Source organism: Eleutherodactylus coqui, chromosome 8 (assembly GCF_035609145.1).
Source record: "Eleutherodactylus coqui strain aEleCoq1 chromosome 8, aEleCoq1.hap1, whole genome shotgun sequence".
Classification (NCBI taxonomy): domain Eukaryota; kingdom Metazoa; phylum Chordata; class Amphibia; order Anura; family Eleutherodactylidae; genus Eleutherodactylus; species Eleutherodactylus coqui.
The window spans coordinates 187,072,768-187,092,677 of record NC_089844.1 but is presented as its reverse complement, the minus strand read 5'-3'; the positions used below and the strand labels follow the sequence as shown (position 1 = coordinate 187,092,677).

General features: G+C 47.0%; 1 protein-coding gene across 4 annotated transcripts in view; it reads right to left on the bottom strand.

Annotated features, from left to right (window-relative positions):
* The window catches only part of LOC136577273 (signal transducer and activator of transcription 1-alpha/beta-like), a 102,353-nt gene that overhangs the window by 35,656 nt on the left and 46,787 nt on the right, over nt 1-19,910 (bottom strand). For all 4 annotated transcript variants that reach the window (XM_066577123.1, XM_066577120.1, XM_066577122.1 and 1 more), the window contains exons 13-17: nt 16,949-17,042; nt 13,037-13,078; nt 11,599-11,682; nt 4,186-4,284; nt 2,213-2,348 (exon numbers count right to left, since the gene is read on the bottom strand). In XM_066577123.1, the coding sequence (XP_066433220.1) occupies nt 2,213-2,348; nt 4,186-4,284; nt 11,599-11,682; nt 13,037-13,078; nt 16,949-17,042 (455 nt within the window). The remainder of the gene's footprint in view (nt 1-2,212; nt 2,349-4,185; nt 4,285-11,598; nt 11,683-13,036; nt 13,079-16,948; nt 17,043-19,910) is intronic.

Here is a 19,910-nt window from a genome sequence, read left to right as displayed (position 1 = left end):
TTTTTTATTATTTTGCATATTTCTTTGCAGAGATAAGATTATTTTAGTAGCCCAAGAAAAAAAGAAAAGAGGGTCATAAACCACAGGCATAAAGTAGCTTAGAATCGTCTGCTCCTTTAGGACTGAAAGACTCTGTCATTGCAGATTGCCTATCAAACCGTGCCTGTCAGATCGTGGTATAGTGTAATACCATAGCATTACATCATACTGCAGGAGTGACCCAAGCATCGCATGTTGTGGTCCCCCAGGGGGACTAAAATAAATTAAAAAATTAGTTTAAAAAAATGTTATTCTTAAAAAAAAAAAGGTTAGCAGTCGTATCCTTGCTACATGGATTAAATAAAGGAAATATCGTATTTTAAGGATATGCCTTGAGGATTTTATGCACCCTTAATGCTGCTCTATATGGTTGTTGAAGTGGACATTTGATGAATGGCTGGTCAACATCTTTGGTGAGCGTGCATCATTAGCCCTGATTGTCTCCCTCCCTGTGTTAAGGGGTTACTTGGAGAGCTGCTGCCTGCTGATTTGTTTGGCTGATTACATAGAAAGCTAAAACAGTTATCGCGGTCAGAAGATGCGGCAGAAAATCATTAACACAAATTAAATATCTTTGCAAAAAAATAAAAGTAGTAAAGCAAAAACAAAAAAACCCACAACTGTACAAATTTGGTATTGCAGTACTCGCAATGACCCGCAGAATAAAAGTTATCAGGACATTTTTGTTTTGGAACTTTTTAGCAGAACATTTTCTTGCTTATAGTCAAAGAATACAGCGATGTATTCCACCGACTTGTTCTAGATTTCATTCTGTATTCAGTATCATTTAGATATATAAATAGTACCCATACTTTTTACCTGGAGGAGGTGGGGGTGATTTCAGTGCGATGGGTGATGTTAAACTAATCTACTTAATTAACCCCTTAAGGACCAGGCTGTTTTGTACCTTAAGGACCATTTTGCTTTGGAGGTTTTGATATATAATATGTATGCTTTCAGATTACAGGCCGCATACGGCGCAGTTTTGGCTGGCGTTGGCTTTTTTTCTTTTTATGTACCATATACAGTCGAGTATAAGCCTAGTTTTTTAGCACATTTTTTTATGCTGAAAAAGCCCCCCTCGGCATATACTCGAGTGAGGTAAAAAAAAACAAAAAACGAACAACAGAAAAACCCGCAATACTCACCTCCCAGTAGGCGTCTTGCGTTTTTTCTTTACCTAGTATACACTCGAGTATAGCTAGGCTTCTACTCGAGTCAATAAGTTTTACCATTTTTTTGTGGTAACTTATTAACTTGGCTTATACTCAGGTCGGCTAGTACTCGAGTATATACAGTACATATTGTTATTTTATTCTGTAATTTTTTTTACTTATTTATGCAACTATTTTTTTTTACCATCTATGTCCCCCATGACGTCATATAGGTACCCTGGGGAACATTCACATGTTTTTTAATTTGACACTTTCCTACTGTAGCTGGGGCATCCATAGAAGCCCCAGTTACAGGGAAAGCATCCCCTGTTGTTACATTAGTCACTGGTAGAGCTGATCTGGGTCTCTTAGGACCCTGTAGCTCTCCTGTGTCAAGGAATCCCGGCGGTTACTTGACTGCCGACTTGCGTAGTGGAAGAAACACTTCCACTTTTATTCTTCAGTACATATCGCTCGTTGAGTGCTGTGTACTTGGAAAGGAGAAGGCAGAAGGGGCTAAAAACCGCTTCTCCCTTCTCCTTCAGGTTCTCAGCTGTGACTAACATCTGACAACCCAACCTGCTCCTGCTTGATTGCAGAAGCAGGGGCTTAAATCCCTGCCGTATTTTTGCTATCGTCAGGGATTAAAGCCCAGGATCAAGCGTCAAATATTTACCGCGCTTGGTCCTTAAGGGGTTAAAGTGTTTTGCCTCCTTACTTGAAATCATTGCTGAACTTCCTTGCAAAGAGCTTCTGCCAGCTTAACATGTTGCTGTTCCTATGTGAACTCTGTACACCACTTCTAAGAAGAAATGTGATATATTTTATACGGAGACCCCACCCCCCCCTCCAACCAAATAAAAAAAGGAAAGAAGTTTTTTGCTTTGAGAATATTTTTGCATGAAAAAAGGCCAAAAATGTATAAAAATTAAGATTTATCATGGAAAAGATTCAACTTTTTTGGAATAAAAAAAAGTGCTCTTCTGCGTGACGATTCCATCAGAATCCACTTCTCTTACCTAACAGTTTCTCTTCAAGCATAGTTAGCTGCTCTGCATGAAGTCCCCTCTTAGTTACAGAAGAAAACTGGCAGGTCAGCACCTCAGAGAGCTGCGCCCATCTCGCAGCCGGCGGGTTGAGGAAAAAGGATAAATTCTGAAAAGAGAAGAAAGGACTTGATGATCGGATACAGAAACGGCAATAATTGGCAAGAGACAGTAAGATTACAGCTTACACTCTGCTCACAGTACAAGAAGGGGCGCTGTTCAACTCGTAATATAGCAGCACATGCCATCCGTGGTGCGCCATGTTACACGTGTGCTGTGGTGGCCTACCGGACCGGAAGTCACTGCAGGCTGCGCTTTCTTATACAGAGCTTTATGAATTCGTGTGTAAGGGGGTGCGCCGGCTTCACACCTGTATATTCTATTGTTCTAATAAACCCAGCTGTATGACGGTAAACTGGTGGTCCCAGACGTGCTGACAGCTTCCCTTTAGGGTGCTTTCAGACTAGCGTGTGCGTACATAAGTGCGCACAAAACCACACATCTATGAGAACCATCGGTTCCCTATGGTGTGTTCACATGTCTGTGTTTTACAGGCGTGTAAACGCGCACACCTGTAAAACATATGACATGCGTGCACCATCGGTGGTGCATGTCAATATTCCCCACAGTGTTCAGTGACAAGGGGACTCCCCGCGGGGTGTAAAGAATCCCCTGCCACAGCTGTCACAGGGTCCTAGTAGACCCAGATCATCTCTACAGTGACTATTGTCACTACAGGGGGATATTTTCCCCCGTAACTGGGGCTCCTATGAATTCAATGAACGGCCCAGCGCTACCTGTGATTGGCTGAGTGATCAGCCAATCAGATACAGCCCTTTCAGTAGGCGGGGATTTTAAATCCTCGCCTGCTGAAACAGATTCAGAGCAGTGCAGGGAGAAGACAGGCTGGACGCCCCTGAGTCCCGGCAGCTGAGCAGAGGGGAGTATATATTTGTTTACTTTTAACCCATTGTATGGATGATTTTCAGGGAAGGGCTTATATTTAAAGCCCTTTCCCGAAAATCCCTGCAGTGCTTGATGACAGCCCATTGCTTTCAAGTGACAAGGGGACTCCCCGCGGGGAATATTTACATGGCAGCAGTGGAGAGGGGAGTATATATATATTTTTTTTTACAGAAACCAGGGATGATTTTCAGGGAAGGGCTTTTATATTTCAAGCCCTGCCAAAATCACTGCAGGGGTTGCCAGCATCTTATTATGTTCAATAAAGATGCCGGCAGCAGCCGCGGCCCCATTGAAAGCAATGCTGCACGGACCTACATTCATGCGTGTTTGTGCACGTACGTGGATGCGCTGCTTTGTGCGCACCTATGTACACACTTGTGTGAATGCACCCTTAACGTGTATTAGGCCGCCGGCAGACGGGCGAAAATTCCGTGGCGGGATTCCCCGCAGAATTCCCGCCCCTGGACGCCTGCATAGGATTGCATTACAGCACGTAATCCTATGCAGACGGCCGCGGTTCCTCAGCGTGAAATCTCGCGCGGCAAACAAATTGCAGCATGCTCTATTTCTGTGCGGGTCTCGCAGAGCCCCGCACAGAAACGTCACTCCCCGGCCGCCAGCTCCGCTCTGCGCATGCGCCAGCTGCCCGGCAGCCGGCACATAAAAGAGCCGGAGCTGCGAGAGCAGGTGAGTCCGCGGTGCTCTCTGCAGGGGCTCGGGTCAAGTCCCGCTGCAAAAATTCTCGCAGCCAGATCTGACCCGGTCGTCTGCAGGCGGCCTTAGAAGACTTTTTCCATACAATTCAGATCATCAGTATATATTAAGGAATTGCTGAGCATCTAATTCCATTATGTAAAAAAGGTTTTTTGTAAAAAAACATTATTTTAACTTGTTCGACAAATAAACAAACAAAAAAAAAAAATCAAGAATCCAGAAAATTTGGGGAAAAGACTTGAATTTTAGGCGAGTCATAGATTTACCTTGGTTTCCGAAGTGAGCATATTATACCATAAGATAGAAGCCCATCCACTGGGAAGCTGACTGACGTTGGAGATGACCACGATGGGAAGGGACGCTGTCTGGTGGGAACAGGAAACAAAAACATGTTGTAACTAACTGATCTGCGGTCTATCGATTCGTTAACCCACCAAAAGTCACACTAACATTGGGGAAACCCTTCCGAAAATGTCACTTATTGCAGACCTTGAATTTATGTCTCAAGTAACAGTATTTCACTGAGAACTCCGGTTGCCTTTTTAACCACTTAATGACATAACTCCTGTATATACTGGAGTATTAGCCGACCCGATCATAAGCCGAGTCAATGAGTTTCACCACAAAAAACTGGTAAAACGAATTGATTCGAGTATAAGCCGAGTTATACTCCGGTATATACTGCCACACGTAAGCTGCTTTAGAATTCTCCCCGCTGTCATCTGCTTGGCTTTCAAATCCCCCGCGGTCAGTGCTGTGTAAGCAAGCGCTGTGATTGGATCAAGCCCCGGCCAATCACAGCTGACACTTGATCATTCACAGCCAATCACAGCCTGACAGCGGGGAATGACAGAGCCCAGCAGAGAGGACAGTGGGGAATGACAGTGGGGAGAATTTAAGCAGCTTGCCGCACCGTCACCGGGAACACAGAAATTGAGGCAGCTTTACGCACCGCCACTGGGGACAAAGACGCCGGCTGGGAGCCGAGTATGTCTTTTTTAACCCTTCCCTGACTCAAGTATAAGCCGAAGGGGGCTTTTTCAGCACAAGAAACCGTCTACCATAAGACCAGCACAGGTTTCATTTCTCAGGCGGCTGAGGTGAAATGAAGGCGGTGCGGTGATTGGCTGCTCTGGGCAACAAGGACGACTTACCGCCAGACAGTTTTGCTCAATGAGGCTCAAAGAGTTATATTCCCCTTGGCGACAACTACGGCAAAATACGAGAGAAAATGGCTGCCAACGGAAACAGGAGGGCATTGTGCGTCCTTGATTTTCACGTTTACCGGTCTGTTATTAGTGCAGCATAATCTTCAAACAAAGTGTGGTGAAGCTCAGCCCAGCGGGCCGCAATTCATGAGTGGTACTCATTTTTTAAGGAATCAGTAAGCGAAAATTATCCGTTCATCCACCAGTAAGCATGGAAACAGCAAAGCGTCCGTGCACATCTCACAAAGTCCTCAGAAATCCACCATCAGAGCGAGCAGAGAATTGGAATTCTGGAAGATTTTACGCAAACATTTGTGGGGTTATCCCTAATGATTGTAGTTGTTACCGGCCCGATGGTTTCATGGAGTCTTTAGTGTTTGTTGCCCAAAATGTGTAAGGCGGCTTCATCACTAAACGTAATGTCAGGATGTGGGGGAGGGGTCACCGGGCTACGTGGAGCGTATGGCAACTCCTACAAGGGGATGTGGTTTGCGCTATAAACCGCAGTGTCCGACACCTTTTTTTTCCAAAGAGGACACAATCCCAGGGATCATCCTGTAGACGTGACTTCTGCTGCAGCTGGAACAGGAAAACCCAACACGATGGCCCCCCACCCTCCATGATCACAATGAAGTCAGCAACGACTACTAAACAGATGGATTGGCTGTGCCGGTGGTGACGATAGTGACCCTCTGCCTTGGCCTGCATGTTCCCTGGACCTTACCCCTTGTGATGAGAGTCTATATGCCCCCCATACCACCCACCATGATATGCGAGGACACATCCCAGAAGCCATTGCATTCGTCAGTCATGATCCGCTACAACGTGCACGGCAGGACTTGACTACAGGCTCCATGTGTGTCCGGTAATAGAGAGGGTCACACTGATCACCTCTGTCGTGCAACAAAACTTTTTGAGTTTCAGTTTCCATTGATAACTAGATTTTGTAAGAACTTACCGTAAAATCTCTTTCTCGTCTTGTTCATTGGGGGACACAGCAAAGACCTTGGGTATAGCTTCTGCCACTAGGAGGCGACACTAAGCATAAAAAAGTGTTAACTCCTCCCACTAGCTATACCCCTCCTGCAAGCAGCATGCTAGCTCAGTTTGTATGCAAGCAGTAGGAGCAGCCAGTAGGATACAACAATAATAGATAATAATCATACTCACGAACTGTAACTCATTCCAGCACCGTGTGCGACGGCACCAAGGATCCTCCAAACAAGAGGAGTATACGTTACAGTCCTAATACCAGACTGGGTTGGTGCTGTGTCCCCCAATGAACAATGAACTAGTTCTTGTCCCCCAAGAACTAGTTTTCTCGTCTGTTATCATTGGGGGACACAGCAAAGACCTTGGGACGTTCTAGAGCAGTACCCAAGGGGGCGGGAAAATATAAGAAGTCGCATGTGTAAGGAAGCAATCTGTCCTTCAACTGCGACCCGCGTTAATGGATTACTAAGCATCCAACATGCTCAGACAGAGCTTAAAGGGGCCTAAGTAAAAGGCCCAATCCACCCTCTGGGGGAAGAAATCCTGACGAGGAGCCTCTGACGAGGCACTCGCTGTCAGAGTACCCAAGCCGTAATACGGCCTGAGAATATAACCTTGCTGTGACTGTGACCCTGTATGCCGCGAGTCGATCCGTTGCAAGGATTCCCCCCGGAGACACAGGAATCCAGTTGGAGTTGCCAGGATTAGCAGCCGTGCACTAACGTGACTGAAGCATGCCATCTACGCGAAGTACTCTTGCGTAGTCAGACCAAGCCAACTTACCCTGGAGCATTCCTCAGAACTACTGACAAAGGTGCCCACCGATACTCCACTGAAGTGGTCCCGATAGCGACGGCAGACTCACCGCAGGTAGATAACGATCGTCTCCTGTACCGATGGTACAAGGTAGGCATCCAAAGCAGAGTTGTTGGGCCCCAAGCGCCGAGACTTCAGAGAGTTGTCGGCCTTCCGCCAGTCGGCTTAGTTGTAAGAGAGCTTCTCTATACCGCCAGGTAGTCAACCTCACCTTCACAGTCCCTCCGTGAGGGAGGACGCAGGTCGATTCCAGACGCCACTGAAGATACTACTTGTTGAGATCCGCCCTGTTCCATTCTGGAATTCCGTGTTGACCAAGGCTGGACGATCTGCTGTGTAACCCAACGACCTCCATCCATGACGTCGGCTGTCGGATTAGAGCGTTCACTTGCATGGCCCCACGTGCTTCTGAGGACATCCGTCCCCTGGAATGGAGACTAACTGGGTAATCAACTATCGCTAGCCCCGTACTGGGATTCAATGTTACCGCGAGAATCTACTAGGCCCTGCAAAAGTTGGGCACGCAAGGCAGCAAGGGTTCACTAGAAAGGGATTCTCACTGATCCCCCTTGAGCAAAACCCCAGCAGTAGGGGAGAGCCGAACCCTAAAAGTTGCCGACAGTACAAGTATGGACTGTCTTACGCTCTGCTGCAAGTAATAACGCAGGGAAGGTGACGCCTGAGTATCGCAGAGAGCCGCTGGATCTGCCTGACTCCACTCCATTAGGCGTGTTAACCTCCCTATACAGTTCTGCACCCCTTAGGGTCATCAGGAGCTCTGCCTCCAGTAGTGAGATAGCCACGGCTGTAGGACAAGTAATCCAGCGGTCATGTCAAGCACAACATGCCCTGTAGCTCAGTGACCGCCTGAAGGAATGCGGACTCACATTGGATCGGCATGCCAAGACGTCGACTGGAGGGGTGCCCCATGCTTGTAGGAAGCTGCAGGTGTTCATCCCAGGAGAGTAGCCATTAGGTAAAGGTCCAGCGCGCAAGCTCTGCGCAGGGTTCCTATGAGCATTCTCCTTTCCTCGGAAAAGTACCACAGGACTCAGCAAGACCAAAGTACAGCCCAAGGCCATACGAGATGTAGTTCCCGGGATAACTATCCCCGTGCTGCTTAAGTGGAGTGTGTACTGCACGGCTGCTTAACACTACTATGTAGTGCACACGGCTGCTGCAGGCAATCCGCGTGCACGCTGTGTAGTCACATGTGCCGATTCCAGCCAGCTGATTGGGTGAATCGGCCGCGCCGGAGAACTGCGGCAGAATGTGTTAATATGCGTCCCGGCCGAGCCGCTTCGCGGAGGCTCACCTGGCGCCGCCATGTTGTGGGGGAGGATCCCGGGCGGCATATTAACACATTCTGCCGCAGTTCTCCGGCGCGGCCGATTCACCCAATCAGCTGGCTGGAATCGGCACATGTGACTACACAGCGTGCACGCGGATTGCCTGCAGCAGCCGTGTGCACTACACAGTAGAGTTAAGCAGCCGTGCACTACACACTACACTTAAGCAGCACGGGGTTAGGGTTTAGGGTTAGGTTTAAGGTTAGGTTTACGGTTAGGTTTAGGGTTAGGGTTTAGGGTTAAGGTTTAGGGTTAAGGTTTAGGGTTAAGGTTTAGGGTTAAGGTTTAGGGTTAAGGTTTAGGGTTAAGGTTTAGGGTTGGGGTTAGGGTTAGGTTTAGTTAACCCTAACCCTAAACCTAACCCTAAACCTAACCCCGTGCTGCTTAAGTGGAGTGTGTACTGCACGGCTGCTTAACTCTACTGTATAGTGCACACGGCTGCTGCAGGCAATCCGCGTGCACGCTGTGTAGTCACATGTGCCGATTCCAGCCAGCTGATTGGGTGAATCGGCCGCGCCGGAGAACTGCGGCAGAATGTGTTAATATGCTCCCGGGCGGAGTGCATCTCCAGCCGCGAACAGGGCCACCTGCAAGCTCGCCGCCGCTGCGCAGCGACAGGATAATGTGCATATTTCGAGCAACAAGCCGCCTGATCAGCGCGGCCACATAACACTCCGGCAACACAACAAGCCGCCAACGGCCAGGAGGCCGCTGACGGCAAGCACGCGCACAAACGCGCCGACACGGGCCAAGTCCCCGCATACGCTTAATGCAAAAAAAAAAAACACAGACATTACGGTCCGCACGGCAGCGGACTAACAAAATAAACCCACATACTTACCTCCTTCCTGAGGTGGGGTGGCTCCTGGGCTACAGCAGAGCTTCTCTCCATCATCGCTTGCCTTTGATGAGGCAGTGGATGCCGGACCATAAATAAGGGGGGCTCTATGGCTGGCGGGTCACACTCAGTTTGGTGGCCGAGTGTGCCTCCTTTTCTTCAGAGGGGGCCCGGCAGACAACAGAGGGCTACATATCACCTCTGTTCGCCGCTCTCTGTGGGTTAACGGGGAGAGTCCTGCCTTCCCATTATGCCCTGGCCTTCCAGGAAAAAAAATGAAAAAAATGCAAAAGTAAGAAAAAAATAGTCTCAGCAGGAGAGACAGTCCTGCCTCCTAGACACTAAGCAAAAAACTGAGCTAGTGGGAGGAGTTAACACTTTTTTATGCTTAGTGTCGCCTCCTAGTGGCAGAAGCTATACCCAAGGTCTTTGCTGTGTCCCCCAATGATAACAGACGAGAAATTAAATTTCCATATCGGAGTGTCATAAAACTGGAGTCATGAGGGGTCTCATCAGGAAGACCACCTGTAATAACCTGGCATCTGCCACGAACACCACATCCAGCCTTTTCCAATAATTAGCACAAGAAGCAGCACTAATTTCAGAAGGGAGGGGGTATCCCAGAGGGGAGCATATGGGCCAAACCCGATTAATAACAGAGGGATTTGTTAGCTTAAGCGGCATCAACATGGGGTGGTTAGAGAGGCCTCCGAGGCAACCAGTGGCACAGCTATACATTAGATGTAGAGTACGGTTGTACAAGTAGCGCCATTGTTCTGCATTGTCCCCTCAGTTGGACTCCAGGGACTATGGGAAAGCAGAGTGGCCCAGCAGTAAAGCTGAAGATCCGGGACCGCCACGTTCTTTACAGTATTTAAAGTTGCAATTGGGCTCTCTGATTTACCCACATAAAAGAGGCCAATACTCTATGAAGCAGTTTAATATACTAGAGGGGGTATAAATAGGGGACTGCAAAACTATGTAAAGCTGATGAAGTCAGTCTGGGCCACACGTATAATAACTGTATTAAAGGAGATGTCCCGCGCCGAAACGGGTTTTTTTTTTTTTAAACCCCCCCCCCGTTCGGCGCGAGACAACCCCGATGCAGGGGTTAAAAAAACCACCCGCACAGCGCTTACCTGAATCCCGGCGGTCCGGCGTCTTCATACTCACCTGCTGAAGATGGCCGCCGGGATCCTCTGTTTTCGTGGACCGCAGCTCTTCTGTGCGGTCCACTGCCGATTCCAGCCTCCTGATTGGCTGGAATCGGCACGTGACGGGGCGGAGCTACACGGAGCCGCTCTCTGGCACGAGCGGCTCCATAGAAGACTGCTGAAGACCCGGACTGCGCAAGCGCGGCTAATTTGGCCATCGGAGGCCAAAAATTAGTCGGCTCCATGGGAACGAGGATGCTAGCAACGGAGCAGGTAAGTAAAAAACTTTTTATAACTTCTGTATGGCTCATAATTAATGCACAATGTATATTACAAAGTGCATTATTATGGCCATACAGAAGTGTATAGACCCACTTGCTGCCTCGGGACATCTCCTTTAAGCAAGACTGGGAGAGCGGGGTCTCGAAAGCTGAATACAGACCTGGATAATCTGCCAAATAGGAAGCACCCATCTAAGGGGGCGATACCCCACGAGAGGAGACAGTACACGGATACCCAAGGGTACATACTAGACTTATTCCAGTGACTCTTTAAGCCCGAGAAGGACCCGGATCTAGTAATCGAGTACTTTGATGGGACTGATCTGGCTCTGCTAGTAAGGCGTCCGCTCATCAGTATTTACCTGGGTAGATTTTATTTTCTACTGGACAAATAGTGATCCGTATTTGCCCAATATAAAATAGCAAAAAGAAAGCAAAAACGTGAAAAAAATAATGCTGCATTTGTAGAAGCCGCTGTGGAGTACGGCCATGTGAACAGATAGAACTACATTAGCTCCATATGATAGTCCGTAAAACATGCAGATAATCTACACTTCCTGTGAAAGAGGCTACAAGTTATTCCCTCCCAGCTCTAGCGCCTCCTCAGTCATGTTCACAGTCAGGGCTCTTCTACACAGGCATAAATATGCTGCGAATCACGCACGTTTTTTTAAGCGCTTAATACCCAGTGAACAGAACACATTGATTTCAACCGCTTCATTCGTATTTTTCGTCTGATTTTTGGTTGCGTGAAAAAATAAGCGGCCCGTCATATTGTGGTGCACCAAATGCAGAAGCGGAAATCTACAGTTGGTACGCATGAAATGTGTATTCACTGCCATAAACAATGGCCGACTCTGCAGATTATTACTGCGCCTGTGAATAAGTGCATATTTCTGCATGGAGAGCATCCGCAGAAGGGCCGCAATACGCGTGTCGGTCTGTGAATACACCGTGTATCTACGGACAGAGATACGCTCGCGCCTGAGTGAATGAGCCCTCAGTATCGCCTCCTCGCGGTTATTTCACAGATACCGTACCTCCAAGTCGATGACTAAACCGGGCTGACACAGCTGCGTCTCGAAGCTCAAAGAATGAAGCTCTTCAGTAACTATGAGGGGCCCCTAAAAAAGAATGAAAAACAACAATTTATCATTTTCTACACATTAAGCAGAAATGAGCAAATGCTGATCGCGGCTGTTAACCCTCTAAATGCCATTGTCAGTACTGACAGTAGCATTTACATGCCCTGATCATTCTTTGGGGTCCAGAATGGCCCACCGCGAAGGGATCGCAGGGTGCCGCTCGGGTTCCATGGCCCCTAGGGCTGCCCTGAATAAATGCCTATGAAGGCGGTCCTGTGGCACTTTGAATGCCGCCATCTCGGATTCAACTCTAAATTTTCCAATGGGAAGGTCAGTGTGTGATCTATCAGACTAGCGGAGGATTTCACCAGAAACCAACAGTGGGCTTCATTATAGCAGAACTTTATTCTCATGCTAAGTTTTTATTGATACCGCTCCAGGGTACATTACACTTGTTGATCACATTTTATTCCATTTTTTTTAGGAGAATGGGTGTCCAAAAAACACATTGTAGGTTTAATAATTAATTAAGTCAGAATTTGGTGCACACAGCAATACCAATTGTGGGTTTTTTTTACATGAAAAATAGGAAAGAGTTTGTAAAAAAAACAAAAAAACAAGTTTTGATATTTTTTAATATTTAAAACAATTTTATTCAACTTATTTTTAAGTTTTTTTTAATCCCATAAGGATCCTGAATAGAGATGAGCGAGCATACTCGCTAAGGCAAACTACTCGAGTGAGTAGTGCCTTATGCGAGTACCTGCCCGCTAGTTTCTAAAGATTCAGGTGCTGGCGGGGGGGCGGCAGAGAGGAACAGGGGGAAAAATCTCTCTCTCACTCCCTCCCCCCGCCTCCTCCCTGCTTACTCCCGCAACTCAGCGCTCTCCCCCACCGTCACCCGAATCTTTAGAGACGAGCGGGCAGGTACTCGCATAAGGCACTACTTGCTCGAGTAGTTTGCCTTAGCGAGTACGCTCGCTCATCTCTAATCCTGAACTTTTGGTAGTTTGATGATGTTTGCAATACACTGCAATACTTCAGTATTGCATTATATTGTATTTTTAACCATAGTCTATTAGGGACCTTTCAGATAGGCGAGAATTAGCCCGCACGATGCACCCACCACAAGCCACAGTGAACTCCTCACCAAAATCCACAAGATACCTTTCATGTGGCTGCTTAGAAGCAGCATCCAAACAGTTAATTGTATTGACTGCTCCTAGTCTCTAGCACTACAGTTGCCGTTGGGTGTCAGCTGTAAGAAACAGCCAGATTTAGGATGGTATGGCTTCCGTGTCCGCTCCATATACCACCCATAATCGCCCTCATACATTTATTCTGGGTGCTCCCAAATAGATTAAACCTAGGAAATCCCCATAGAATTAATTACCTCGTTAGTTCGGCATCCTGCATTCTTCTGCTCCTTCAATTGCTATAAGCATACAAAGGCAGTTAAATGAAAGGGTATGACATGTATGAAGTCATTCTGCATTTTCCCAGATTCACAGTCCAGCCACGTTCACACGGATTCTAGTTTTTGTATTCTATTCAAAGGTATGTTTTGTTTTTTTCTCTTACGAAATTAGGAAAAAAGGTACCTTTAACCACTTATCAACATCTGATCGCCCCAATTACCTGGCAGGGCACCAATCAGTGGGCCTATACTGAAGATCTCAGTGACTGCTCAGCCTTTGTAGAGTGACCAATCACAGCGCTTGTGAGATCAGATCCCGAGAGAGGTTTCACTTACCGACTCTGATCTTATGTCTCACAGATTAGAGAGAAGATCAGAGCCGAAGGACACCTTCCCTCCTGCGCCCACTGTTTCTCATTAGTGCCCACTAACCCACGTTCTGTAGCCAACACCCCCCTCCAGCGCTGCGGTGACCCAGTTCTACCGGCGGCTCATTGGTTCATTTCTAGTGAAGAATGCATTTGTTAATATTTGCTGGCCAGGAGTACATAACATCTAGCAATGGCCGCCATCACCCTATAACATGTGGGCTCACACTAAAAACAAGATGAATAACAAGAAGAAACACTGTTCTTCACCACCAGAAATGACACCAAGAATTACATCAAAGTTTTTATTAATCCCTTAACGACGGCCCCATCGGGATTCTACGTCCTGGCCTGATGGGCTTTATTCCTAGAGGACGTAGTTTTATGCATCCTCTAGGAATGACAGCCCTGCAGGCTCAGGACGTGATAGCTCCATGCTGCCGGTTACTGGAGGTAGCCAACAGCGGGACCCCACCCCCGGTAACGCGATCGCCAGTATCCACCGGATACCGGCGATCGCGTTAAAGTCAATGCAGAGTTAAAAACAATTAAAGTTTCAGATCCCCTTACGGATCCGATCCGTAAGGGGAGCTGAGAGTACTCACTCCCGGTCCTCCGCAGCGTCCGGATCTTTCGGTCTTCTCCCCGGCACTGCCGCCGGCGTCTGCGCGTGCGCGCCAGACGAATTACGTCACGAGCATGCGCAGAGAGCCGGGAGGCCCGGGAAATTTAAAAACTCCCTGCTCCCGGCTAGAATGAGTAGCCAAGAGCAGGGAGCTGTCACCGGGAGCAGCTGTATGTGGTTTGCGGTCACATGATCGCTGCTATCCAATGGATAGCAGCGATCATGTAAAAGTAAAAAGAAAGTTTAAAAAGTGTAAAAAAAAAAAAAAGATAAAAACTTTGTTTCATCTCCCCTCATGGATCATATCCATGAGGGGAGATGAAATTAGGTACCTTAAGCCCCCAGATTTATCTGTGGACCTTGCCCGGCTTTTGCGCACGCGTCCGTCGCCAAAATGGCGGACGCAGGCGCAAAAGCCGCAGATTGGCACGGTAATTTAAAATCTCCCCGCACCTGGATACTAAATGTAGCCAAGAGCCTGGAGATTTCATGGGCGGCCACGGTACGCGTTTCCCAGTCACGTGATCACCGTTATCCAATGGATAACGGCGATTGCGTAAAAGTAAAAAAAAAGATAAATTTTCACCTCCCATCACGGATTGGATCCGTGAGGGGAGGTTAAATTACTTAAATAAGGCCACCAGCGAGGTTCCCTGACGGGATTCTTATCCGCGGACCTTCCCCCAGTTTTGGCGAATGCGCCCGTCGCCAAAATGGCGGACGCAAGCGCAGAAGCTGGGGAGGGCAAGAGAAAATTTAAAATCTCCTTGCTCCTGGCTACTAAAGGTAGCCAAGAGCTTAGAGATGTCACGGGGGGGCGTGGTGAGCGGTCTTCGGTCACATGATCGCCATTATCCAATGGATAATGGCGGTCACGTAAAAGTCAAAAGACAGTTAAAGTTTGACGCTCTGTTCAGTTTGGGCCCCGATGTGCATCCACACAGAAGATTAGGGCCACAATGCATATGTTTCTGAACATGGGACAAATGGGGGTATACATTTTGGGGTGAACGTCTTCATTCCTATGTATGCTGTACAAAAAAAACTATTTTTAAAATTACATAATTGCCAAAAAAACAAAAATTGTAATTTTTTCCGTCTGCTTTGCTTTGCTTCATTCAAAAACTGTTGGGTCAAAATACACAGTACACCCCTAGATTAATGCGCTAAGAGGTCTAGTTTCCAAAATGTGGTCATTTGTGGGGGTCCTCTGTCGTTTTGGCCGCTCGAGGGCTCTACAAGTGACCAATGGGGCCTAAAACGCCTTCAAGCAAAATGTCTCATATGAAAGCCACCGGCAGCTCCTTTCGGATTTGGCCCCGTTGTACATACGGACAGAAGATTAGGGCCACAATGGGTATGTTTCTGAACACAGGACAAACGGGGGTATGCATTTTGAGGTGTAAATCCTCGTTTTCATGTGCACTATAGAAAAATATTCTGTGTTAAAAATTACGTATTTGTAAAAATATGAAATTTTATTTTTTTTACTCTAAATTGCATTAATTCCTGAAAAGAAACTGTGGGGTCAAAATACTCCTGACCCCCCTCAGTGAATACACTAAGGGGTGTAGTTTTTAAAATGGGGTCATTTGTGGGGTCATCTATAATTCTGACACCTATGAGCCTTTACAATCTTGGCTTGGTGCCGGAAAATAAAGCGTTCCTCAAAATGTTGATGAGTAATGTTAAATTTGTACGTCTCCTAAATGGTTAAAAAAAACCTAAAGTTTTGCAAACGTGCATTCAGAATAAAGTGAACAGATGGAAGTATATATCTGAGCAAAAATTTGTACAGTATGTTTGCACATATTTGAGATATTATAGTTGAAAACGTGAAAAAATGACAATTTTTTCAAATTTCCCATTTTTGGGGTTTTTAATAAATATAAACAAATTCTATGGGTGTATTTTTACAACCTAAATGAAGTACAACATGTGGCGAAAAAACAATGTCAGAATCACTTGGATATGTAAAGCCTTCACGGAGTTATGATATGTTAAGTGACATGTCAGATTTCCAAAATTTGGCTCCGTCACTAAGGCGCAAACAGGCTTCGTCACTAAGGGGTTAATGAACCAAAACAAAACGATTTTTTGGACGTACCCCAAATTTATGTAATATCACCACCTCATAAGAGCTATAATAAATGGCGTCGGCAGAAAACCCATAGGGTGACACAAGTATCGCCTATATGGGTATAAACAAGGCCTACAAATACCCACATGGATGCAAACATCTGCAACTTCTCCGTGCCAGAAACTGGAGAGCATTACTGTTATTAATGTCTCCCAGCGTTACTAACCCACGAGGGCTGCGGAGCACAACATGTATACTCAGTGCTATACTGATACAAGGAGCACCACAACAATCAGTACCTCCACCTGTGCGGTGGCTCCTAACCAAAAGCAGTCTGGCTGCCTGCATGCTGGGGGTTGTGGTGCTTCTACCTGCCCTCTCGTATCAGTATATCAGTGAGTATACGGCCACTTTCTGGGATTTTTTGTCTGTTTCTATTTCCCTTTTCGGTGATTTCCCATTTGGACGGGGACGCACATTACTGTCTGTTGTCTGTAGTGAATGGTAAGGGCTCCTGTCCACGGGCAAATATTCACTCCGTTCCCCGTGGCGACAATCCGGCCGCGGGGAACGCAGTGAACGCTTTCCATAGCGTTGCTATGGAAACTGCAGCTCCCCCTGTCCACGAACGAAGAATCATAGCGATTCTCCGCTCGAGCTGGTAATTCACAGCATGCTGGGAATTGCCGCGATTCTCCGCGGTGAGCCTATCTGTCAGGCTTCTGCTCCCGGGCGGCGGCTCTCCGCCGCAGGATACCGCAATGCCGGTGGACAGGCGCCTAATTCTATCATTCTGGGATGGGGAAATAACTTACCAAATGCCTAAATTCTGCTGCCAAGCATCCATTAGTGGATTCCTCCATATTCATGACTTTTGTGTGTGTGCCTAAAATGTTAAATTTACGGAACCTTAAAAGACAATAATAAAAAAACAAGAAGTTAGTTAAATGAGGTAAAAATCTACTGCCTGTAATGTCAAGCTGGATTTACATTGGCTACAAACGGTCACTTGGCTTGTACTGCATCTAGAAATACATGGCTGCGCACACACATTAATGCTCACTCTATATAGCCAAAAGCATGTGGATATACAACATGCACATCAGACTGTTGACCATGGAGTCATGGGGGCGGAGTCTGACCACCTCTTCGTCTACATCTCCTAGACTGACAGGTGCTCACTGGTGAACGTGGAGTCATGGGGGCAGAGCCTGCCGACCTCTCCGCCTGGATCTCCTGGACTGACAGGTGCTCACTGGTGACCATGGAGTCAAGGAGGCGGAGTCTGACCACCTCTCCGCCTACATCTCCTAGACTGACAGGAGCTCACTGGTGAATGTGGAGTCATGGGGGCGAAACTGCCGACCTCTCCGCCTGGATCTCCTAGACTGACAGGTGCTCACCAGTGAATGTGGAGTCATGGGGGTGGAGCCTGATCACTTCTCTGTCTGCAACTCCTAGACCGACAAGTGCTCACTGGTGACCGTGGAGTCATGGGGGTGGAGCCTGACCCCCTCTCCACCTGCATCTCCCAGACTGACAAGTGCTCACTGGTGACCTTGGAGTCATGGGGGTGGAGCCTGCCGACCTCTCCGCCTGGATCTCCTAGACTGAAAGGTGCACTATGGTGAACGTGGAGTCATGAGGGCGGAGCTGACCACCTCTCCGCCTGCATCTCCTAGACTGACAGGTGCTCAGCATTTATACAAACAGGGAGATGGCTGTAAGGATGCTTTCACAGGGAACAGAATTGCCCTTATGCCCATGATGGCACCAGTAACATAGTAACATAGTATGTAAGGCTGAATGAAGACAATGTCCATCTAGTCCAGCCTGTCTATCCTCCTGTGTTGATCCAGAGGAAGGCAAAAACCCCAAGGCCAGAAGCCAATTTAGCCCTTCTGGGGAAAAAATTCCTTCCCGACTCCCTAATGGCAATCAGACTGTTCCCTGGATCAACCCCTAATAGTTCCTACCTGCCTGTATACCCGGATTGACAATTAACTTAAGACTTGTATCCTATAATGTCCTTCCTCTCCAGAAAGACATCAAGTCCCCTTTTAAAGTCCTCTATAGATTTTGCCATCACCACTTTCTCCGGCAGAGAGTTCCACAGTCTAACTGCTCTTACAGTAAAGAATCCCCTTCTATGTTGGTGAAACCTACTTTCCTCTAATCGTAGCGGATGTCCTCTTGTTACCGTCGCGGTCCTGGGTGTAAACAGATCGCGGGAGAGATCCATGTGTTGTCCCCTCATGTACTTATACATGGTTATTTGATCACCTCTTAGCCGGCTTTTTTCCAGGGTGAATAATCCCAATTTGGATAGCCTCTCTGGGTATTCCAGTCCTGTCATTCCATGTATTAGTTTAGTTGCCCTTCTTTGAATCTCCTCAAGCACTGTGACATCTTTCCTGAGCACCGGTGACCAGAATTGTACGCAGTATTCCATGTGAGGCCTGACAAGTGCCTTATATAGTGGGAGGATAATGTTCTCGTCCTTCGCCCCTATACCTCTTTTAATGCACCCCAAGACTTTATTTGCCTTTGCAGCAGCTGACTAGCATTGGTTACTCCAGTTTAGTCTACTATCCACTAATACCCCCAGATCCTTTTCCATATCACTTTTTCCTAGTGGTACCCCATTAAGTGAATATTGGTGACATCCGTTTCTCCTGCCCATGTACATAGTCTTACATTTTTCAACATTGAACTTCATTTGCCATTTTTCTGCCCAAGCCCCCAGCTTATCCAGGTCCGTTTGTAGCCGCACATTGTCCTCCGTTGCATTAATTATATTGTATAATTTTGTGTCATCTGCAAATATTGATATTTTGCTGTGCAACCCCTCTATCAGGTCATTGATAAATATGTTGAACAGAGTGGGGCCTAATACTGAACCCTGTGGCACCCCGCTAGCGACTGTGGTCCAATCAGAGTACGAACCATTTATTACCACCCTCTGCTTTCTATCTCTGAGCCAATTTTTTACCCACTTACACACGTTTTCGCCCAGTCCGAGCTGCCTCATTTTGTATATTAGCCTATTATGTGGCACGGTGTCAAAGGCTTTAGAGAAATCCAGATATACGAGATCAATATATTCTCCCTGGTCCAGCTTAGAGCTTACTTCATCGTAGAAACTGATCAGATTTGTCTGACATGAGCGACCCTTCATGAATCCATGCTGGTGAGGAGTTATTCCCTTGTTCTCCTTGAGGTACTCATCGATGGCGTCTCTCAGAATCCCCTCGAAAATTTTTCCCGTTACTGAAGTGAGACTTACTGGCCTGTAGTTACCAGGCTCACTTTTGCTCCCTTTTTTGTAAATTGGAACCACGTTGGCAATGCGCCAATCCAATGGTACTACACCGCTCTTGATAGTGTCTAGAAATATTAGATATAGCGGCCTAGCTATCTCGTCACTTAGTTCCTTTAGTATCCTTGGGTGTAATCCATCTGGGCCCGGCGATTTATCAATTTTAGTCTTCTTGAGTCACTTAAGCACCTCCTCCTGCGTTAGGTATGAGATATTTTGTGATGGGTTTATTTTATTCCCCTGCATCTCGTGTGGCATTTCCTTTTCGTTTGTGAATACACTTGAGAAGAAACTGTTTAGTAGATTTGCTTTCCCTCCGTCATCATCAATGATCTCTCCTGCATTATTTTTTAAAGGGCCAGTGCTCCCCCTGCAAATCCTTTGCTATTAATATAGTTGAAAAATAGCTTCGGGTTGTTTTTGCTCTCTTTGGCGATCACTCTTTCCGCCTCCTCCTT